Genomic DNA, 7,612 nt, shown 5'->3' on the forward strand with positions numbered 1-7,612 from the left:
ATCAAAAACGGGGGTGGGGTGGGGAGGGAAGTGCATGGGATTATGGTGATGGCACATGGGTGACTTGGTGATGGGAAACCTGAGGGGATTACAATTGAGATGGGGGAAAATAATGTACAAAATGATGTAAAAATAAACTGTTATTAAAAAAATATATATTTATTTATGTATGCATACAGAACTGGGGTACAAGCCAGAGGTGTAGGAGCAGTGAAAGGATTTACCAGACACAGAGTGAGGAGCAGAACAGGCAGATTGACAAAGTACACTGCTGAGGGGGGCACAGGCGAGTCAAGAGAGGTCTGCCACACCAAGTGGATCACCTCCAGGGTTGGAGATAGAACTGGCACTGAAGAGGCTAAGGTTTGCTGTTCTTTAACCCGCTGCGCCACCAGGAAGGACCCCTAAATAAAATTTTAATACATTCGAAGGGTTTTTTTCCTGGTACTAATTTATGCTACACTGGGCAGTTTAATGAATCATGGGCTCTCTTATCACCAATTTAAAACTGTTAAATGAGTCCCCCACCTCTTCCTTTTATAGTTCAAATAAACACACAATATTCAGAGTTTCTGTACTGAAATCCTGACTTTACTGATCCAGGGCATTTTTTTGGTTATGAGGATGAGAGTGAAGGGTTCTTGCTGGCATCCAGGGACTCTCACCAAGTCCAAAATGGTCCTCCACATAGCTTACAACTCGAGTGACTTTTGAATGTCCTAGCCAACATTCACACAAGTGAAAAAACTGTTCATGGTTATAAAAGCCTTAGAATCTAATTCCGTTTCACAATAAACACAAAGGGCTTTTTGACACAGTTTTAAGATACACTGACTTTTCCAGAATAGCAATCATCTTATCAATCAAGAAAAGACTGTATTTTCTCTGGAAACCTATTAAGAGCTGTTTACTATTGTGGAAATTCCTGCCTCTGAGTCAATCTAATCCAACTAAATCAGTCTGTTTTTGCAGTTCCTGCATTCATGTTCTATGTAGCTATTTCTACTATAGCATATATGTCATACTGAAATATATTTTACTTTGTTAGAATCATTTTACTTATTTTATATATATATAAGAGTATTACGGCCCTCCCTGGTGGCGCAGCGGGTTAAAGCACTGCACTAAGAAGCTAAAGCCACTTCAGCATGAGTTCATACCCGCCTGGGGTGGGGGGGGGGTGGTGACCACATGGCTCCGCAGACCTCTCCTGACCCGACCTCTCCTGACCCAACCGCTGCTCCCCTCAGCAGTGTACTTCGTAGATCTGCCTATTCTGCTCCCCACTCTGTCCCTGGTGAATCCTCTCACCCTCCACATCTCTGGCCTGTACCCCACTTCTATATGAATAAATAAATCTTTAAAAAAAAAATTAAGTATGAAAGCATTGGCTAAGAATTTCATTTTAGGATAATAAAGATAATTATTATTAAAAGTATTTGGTATAAAAAGGGATAATGGAATGTGACAAAATTGATGATCAGTATTCTATATGATAAATTCAGAACTTTCCTTACCTTTTTCAAAGGAACCTTGAAAGCAATGAAACGAGTCCCAGGCATCCGCTGTCCAATTGGGAGATAGTCTTTCCACCTATTGACATACTTTTGTTATTCAAATTTCATGCAGACTAAAAATAGCATAGAATGAAGGCCCTTTAAAACAGAAAGCACAGCCCACAGCATTTACACCTGACCCCTTGCATTTTACTGCTTCAGTTATTCAGCCCACCTAATTAACAATTTACAGGTTTCAACAAGACTAATATGTGAACTTATGTAGCTGATAAAACTTTGCCCCAAACACAAAAGTGCCATCAAAATATAGATGTTTACTGAAGTAATTCAAATCCTTTTACTTCACAGAACGTTTTTTAGTAAAGTGTCAGTTTATTACAAATTTTTACACAGATTTACTACACTTCAGTAAAGCGTCAGTTTGCTATAGAGTCAATCAATAGGGAACTTCAAACTCATTATTTCAAGAGAAAATCTAATAGAAAAGAACATGAACTTCACTTAATGATGCGTTACAGTGCAAAGTGTTTGAGATGACTTCTGTAGGATGAGTCAGAATTAATCAAAATTCATTTTATCTGAAGTACACAGTAAGGGCAAAAGTGGCACAAGGTGTGGCCGAAGAAACAGAGAGGCTCTAAATCATGCAGTCTTACAGGACATGGCAAAAAGTTTGTTTTCATTCTTAAAACAATGTTTCTGAGCAATGTTCCAACTCGCCTATTAAAAAAACGTCTTGTGTGAACAATGTATTGGAAGGAAACAAGTAGATAGATGAACACTAGTTAGGACCCAACTGCAAAGATCAGGTAAATTCTTTTTTAGACTGTAGTTGGAGAGTTGCTGATAGTCAAAAGAAATTCAGAACATAAAATGAAGGGGACTTAATGAAGTAAGAGAGGAAAAGAAGGTCTCAAGGAGTAAAAAAGGGGTTTCCTGCACATGAGTAAAATCTCAAAATTGAACGGACAGATAAAGATCTTTCAAACAGGACTGGTTAAGAGGCATCAGTATATATGCTGTGATTCCTGAAAATACAGTGTTTTCGGTGAAAAGCTGGGCGGTATTGGTGGATTTTTCACTCAAGCCTGTATCTTGTAACTGACATATTCTCTGCTAAACAATACATCTTGTGAAACAAGGGGACTCCATTTTGCTAAGGGGTGTCCGCAACACTTAATGTTCGGTCCCACTTAAAAGGTGTCCTGTGCTTTACACGAGGAACACTAAGTTTTAAAGGAATGGGGGAGAAACCAGAACTACAGACTACCTCTTTCAGCTCCAGGGGCGGAGCAGCGAAGGCTCAAAGCGTCTTAGCAACTAGCAGACCAGCCAAGCGGGCGACGGCAACAGAGACTACACCGTGGAAGCCCAGGCCCCAGAAGTAGGAGCAGGTCGGGCCACGCCCAAAGGTCAAGGCATATTTACCTTTCGGGGATGCGGTTTCCGCCTTTTTTCTTGGCTTTGGAACGTCCAGAAAAGACGCGTTCGTGACCCCAGCCGCCCCGGCCACAATGCCACTGGCTCATGTGTGCCCCCAAATGCCGCCCACCCAACACCAAGAGCGCCAAAGCCGCCAGTCCTGCTGCCAGAACACGATCCCGGGCCGGAAGCACGTACGTAATAACCCACGCAGCGCCGGGGCTTCTTGCTACTGCGCATGCCCTGCCGCCCATACTGATGACGTCGCCAAGCCGTCCACCTGAGAAGCTTGATGCGTAAACAGGGGTTTGATGGCTTTGGTTCCTCCTTAGCCCGAGGCCAGCCGCACAAATTGATGAATTCACGAATGTATCCTTCAGAATTCAAGCAGGACAGCACAGGAAGTGTAAAGTTCAATCCCTCTTCCTCTGTTCCTTATGCGATCTTCCAGATATTTTCCAAGGGCTTAGAGTAACACACTGTACATTGTATATAAATATTTCTTTGTACATATGCAGATTTTTTTAAACATAAAAACAGTATACTATGCAATTCTGCAATTCTATTATATATTTTGGATACTGATTTTCCCAATTAATAGGGACTCCCATTGTATTTAATGGCTACATAGTAGTCTCTTGATCATAAATATGGTAGTTTATATAACAAGTTTAGTATTGATGGACTAAGTTGTTTTCAGGGTTGTTAGGGTTTTTTGTTTTTGTCCTTTGTTAGAGACTGCAATGTATACACCCTTATACACTTAGACTACTATATCTAACTTCCTAGAAGTAGAATTGCTAGAAAGAAGAGTATGGTAACAAGAGTTTGAAAGATACCAAGTTACCTCCCAAAATATTGTATCAGCCTATAGCCTTATTCACAATGAAGTTTTTATCAGGCTCCTATCATGTGCCAAGTATCATGCTAAAGGTCTACGTATGTAGTTGCATGTTAGGGAATACCAAGAAGCAACAGATGAGTGGAGATTTCCATATGTATCAGGCATAAGGATCTATACCTGCTGAAAACTGAAATTCTAGAAAAACGGAATTCTGACTACAAGTAGGACAGCTGTCTTAAGTCTAAAGGTAGAACAGAGTAATAAATTTAAGATTATAGATAATATAGTGAGTGGTCTTTGTTATTTTCATTTTTAGCCTCTAATTTCTGACAGTGTCTAACATATACTGTTAGTAACCTTTACAACCATTTGACAGTGGGTTAAGCTGGGAGAAAGGTCAGAATTATTGAATGAATGAATGAATGAATGAATGAATGCATTAAAAGATCATTAGCTTTAACATTTCTGAGGCAGTCAAATTCTAAACAGTTTGAATCTGCAAATATTTGGACTACTGAAAACACCCACATAATTAAAAAATGGGTCAATATTAGAGAATTGCTATTTGGAAAAAAGGAAATACAGTAAAGTTTGCAAACTTAAGTACATTCAGGTTTGGTGCTTAGTCATAAAATATTCTATTGGAATTCCAGTAGGTGTTTAGTGGCCAAAAAATACAAATGTTACAAATATCTTCTATAGACACAATATACAAAATGTGCCATAAATCTATTAAACAGAAAAGATATGTTGGTCTTGCACATCCAATTTGCTATAGAACACAAGCTTGGGATAAGAACAAACTAACTGACACAAGAAATCCAGACCTAGGCATTACAGGGTTTCCAGAAAGTAGGTGAACTAACAAAGAATAGGCCTTTCATTCCAAACTTCAGTGAAAGAATGTATTACAGGTATGCAGTACACAGGAATGGAAATACAGGAGAAAGGGGGCACCCAACACCTAAGTAGCTGACACTAACAAAATATGCCAGATTTAGTAAGACCACAGGTACCAGATGGGGGCTTAAAGGTTTCTAGTCTTTGACAATATCAAAAAGTTACAAAGAAACAGCCTTAGAGAACAAACCAAGCCAAGTTCCAATTATCTTCATGGGTACAAAATGAAATAAATGCTCCCTGGTGCTATTCCTTCCTGCCAGACTGTTCTTCAGGACAGTAGTCATTTATTTCTGTCTGTGTTCTCTCCCACCTAAGTGTGACCACTAAGGTTTAATGGACAGGAGGAATCTAAGGCTCTACTCTTTTAGTTGTGAACTAAAGGCCCACAAAAATTATGACTTTAAGGTAGACAATGATGAAAATGTGCACCAGTTACCTTTAAGAATAGTCTATTTAGGGGCTGGTACAAAGGATGAACTGCTTTGTTGAAGCAAAGTCAAAGAATTATGAAGGCATCCTATGAAAGTAACATTTTCAACTTTGAAAACATGTGGAGAGCTAATAATTTCCCTTACTGGCTTTGAAATCACACCATCTGCTGTCTTACATTTGAAGTATGTTTCAGGGCCCGTGCATATTTGTGGGCTGCATTAAGTGGAGGAAGATGCAGTCAGAGATGATAAGGTAGATGTGAAATTCCTAAGTATACCTGGAAGCATTTTGCCCCTGGAAGTGGTATCAAGCTTCTGAAGAAAAAGTAAAATTGCTGATGTAGGGAATGACAATGATTTTGATGATGAAGGTAAAGAAAAGGCACCCATAACTAGTTCTAATGGAAGACTCCAGCCAAAATGCACAAAAAAGTCAAGCCAGAAAGGAAAAGATTCAAAAACATCAACCTAGATGTTGATCAAAAGGTCAAGATGCAGGGATGATCCTCCAAAATGCAGGGGGAAACTCTAAAACACCAAAAGAACCTAGTTTTATAGAAGACAAAAGCTGCAAGTATAGGAAAGCTGCAAGTATAGGAAAGGTGGCTGGTGCTTTTTCAAAGTGGAAGCCAAGTACATCAACTAGGTCAAAACAATGTTTCCAAATGACTGATCAGGAGGCATTTCAAGATGACCGCCAGTGGAGGGTCCATTTCTTTAGGAAAATAGTTCAAATAGTTTGCTAAAATTTCCATTTTATTTCATTTTTATAACAGTTGTTATCTGGCTGTGGTTTACATAATACAGAGTGAGAACTTACTTACCATGTTTGATAAATGTTGTCCAAGTTCTGAGAATGACTTTGTCAAAATGTGTGTATAGTTTTTAAAGATGGACCTCCACTTTTTATTTGGTTTTAAGTATGTATGAAGTGTTAGGATAGGACATTTTAGTAGTGGTGACCAGACAAGTAGAAGTGGTGGGGAGACAAAAATATACATGTGAAATAAATTCAGTATTTTATTAACGAAAAAAAATGAGGGAAATGGGTCTACAAGACAAGACAATTACTACAAAAATAAAGATATAAGTCAAGGGAAAGTTTGATGCTAAGTTCCTAAGTATTAAACGTCTTTAGGTCCTTCTCCCTACATTTAAGATTATTTTAGAGGTTAAAATGTTGCTGAGCCAGCAAGCTAGAATTAAAAAGCTGGTTCTATGGAAAGAAAAACAGGAGCTGGGAACCAGGAAAAGCTTAATTGAATGCTGGAAGTATTCAATATGTAATATGTGAACACTTTACATATGTAAACATTTTGCTGCTACTAAAATTTATATTAACATACTCACTCTGCTTTTATACCACCCAGCCTAGTTTCCAGTGGTTAGGGATTCCTTCAATTTCCATGAAACATAGAGAAAAGATTGGTCTGGCTTGCAGATATTTAGAATATGTTATCAGACTCACATTGTATCTGAGAGCTATGGAGATAGGCTATCTGGGATATGAATTTTAAGGAAAAAATCTCTATATTACAACACCCTTCAAAATTTATGCTCAGATAAATGTCACTCCCCTGTTACTGAAAAAGCTCCTATGTCTGACCCTCCCTGGTGGTGCAACAGATTAAAGTGCAGCACTATGAAGGTATCTGCAGCCACTGCAGCATGAGTTCAGTTCCCAGCCAGGGCAGCGACTCACATGCTGTGGGTCCTCTCCTGTGTGTCCTCTCCTCTCCTACTCTTCCTCTCAGCAGTGTATTTCACTTATTCTGCCTGTTTTACTTCCTCACTGTATCTCTGGTGAATCCTCTCACCACCCCCCACACCTCTGGCCTATACTCCTATTCTTGTATACATAAATAAATAAATCTTTTTTTTAAAAAGTCCTATCTCATAAGTACAGAAGCATTATTGGAAGAAATAGGAAACATATCTCTGTGAAAGAAACAGATGTCTTTGGAGGTGCTGTATATGAGCTGTCTTCCTGTGGGCTCTGGACACCCCCACTCATAGGCACTAGAGAAGTCTCCACATGCACTGATCCAGACACCCCTTAAAAAACTTAACACCAAACAACCAAAGCCATAGATTTTCTCCCCAAAACCAGCTTATTCCACATATAAATCTTTAGCAACTCAGCTGTAGCTGACATTATCATAGAGCAAGGAAAGCACATTCAGGGGATCAAAAACAGAGCCAATTCAGGCAGATAGTGCTGAATGCAGACATTTTTTCCTTATACGTGGGTGCACAGTGAAACTTACCACAGACCTTTTTTCAAATTTCTTCACAAAATCCATCAAGGTAGCTCTGGATGCTTCAAACAACCACCAAGACGAAAAAAATGCAATATGTATAACAATGTTGGATTCTTTAAAAATACAGCAGGGAATTTATTTACATTGGAAAAACATGGAAGCAGCCCAAATGCCCAAAAGTAGATGACTGGATTAGAAAGATGTGGTACATATATACAATGGAATATTACTCAG

The 7,612-nt window shown here is 39.0% G+C and overlaps 1 protein-coding gene across 1 annotated transcript in view; it reads right to left on the reverse strand.

The window, feature by feature from the left end:
- Positions 1-3,117, reverse strand: part of DUSP11 (dual specificity phosphatase 11 (RNA/RNP complex 1-interacting)) — a 15,268-nt gene extending 12,151 nt beyond the window's left edge. Inside the window, exons 1-2 of the mRNA XM_004691532.2 lie at positions 2,946-3,117; positions 1,518-1,593 (exon numbers count right to left, since the gene is read on the reverse strand). Coding sequence (XP_004691589.1) covers positions 1,518-1,593; positions 2,946-3,046 — 177 coding nt within the window. The 5' untranslated portion in view covers positions 3,047-3,117. The remainder of the gene's footprint in view (positions 1-1,517; positions 1,594-2,945) is intronic.
- Positions 3,118-7,612: the final 4,495 nt, after the last annotated feature.

Source organism: Condylura cristata, unplaced genomic scaffold, assembly GCF_000260355.1.
Source record: "Condylura cristata isolate star-nosed mole 26May11 unplaced genomic scaffold, ConCri1.0 scaffold00031, whole genome shotgun sequence".
Classification (NCBI taxonomy): domain Eukaryota; kingdom Metazoa; phylum Chordata; class Mammalia; order Eulipotyphla; family Talpidae; genus Condylura; species Condylura cristata.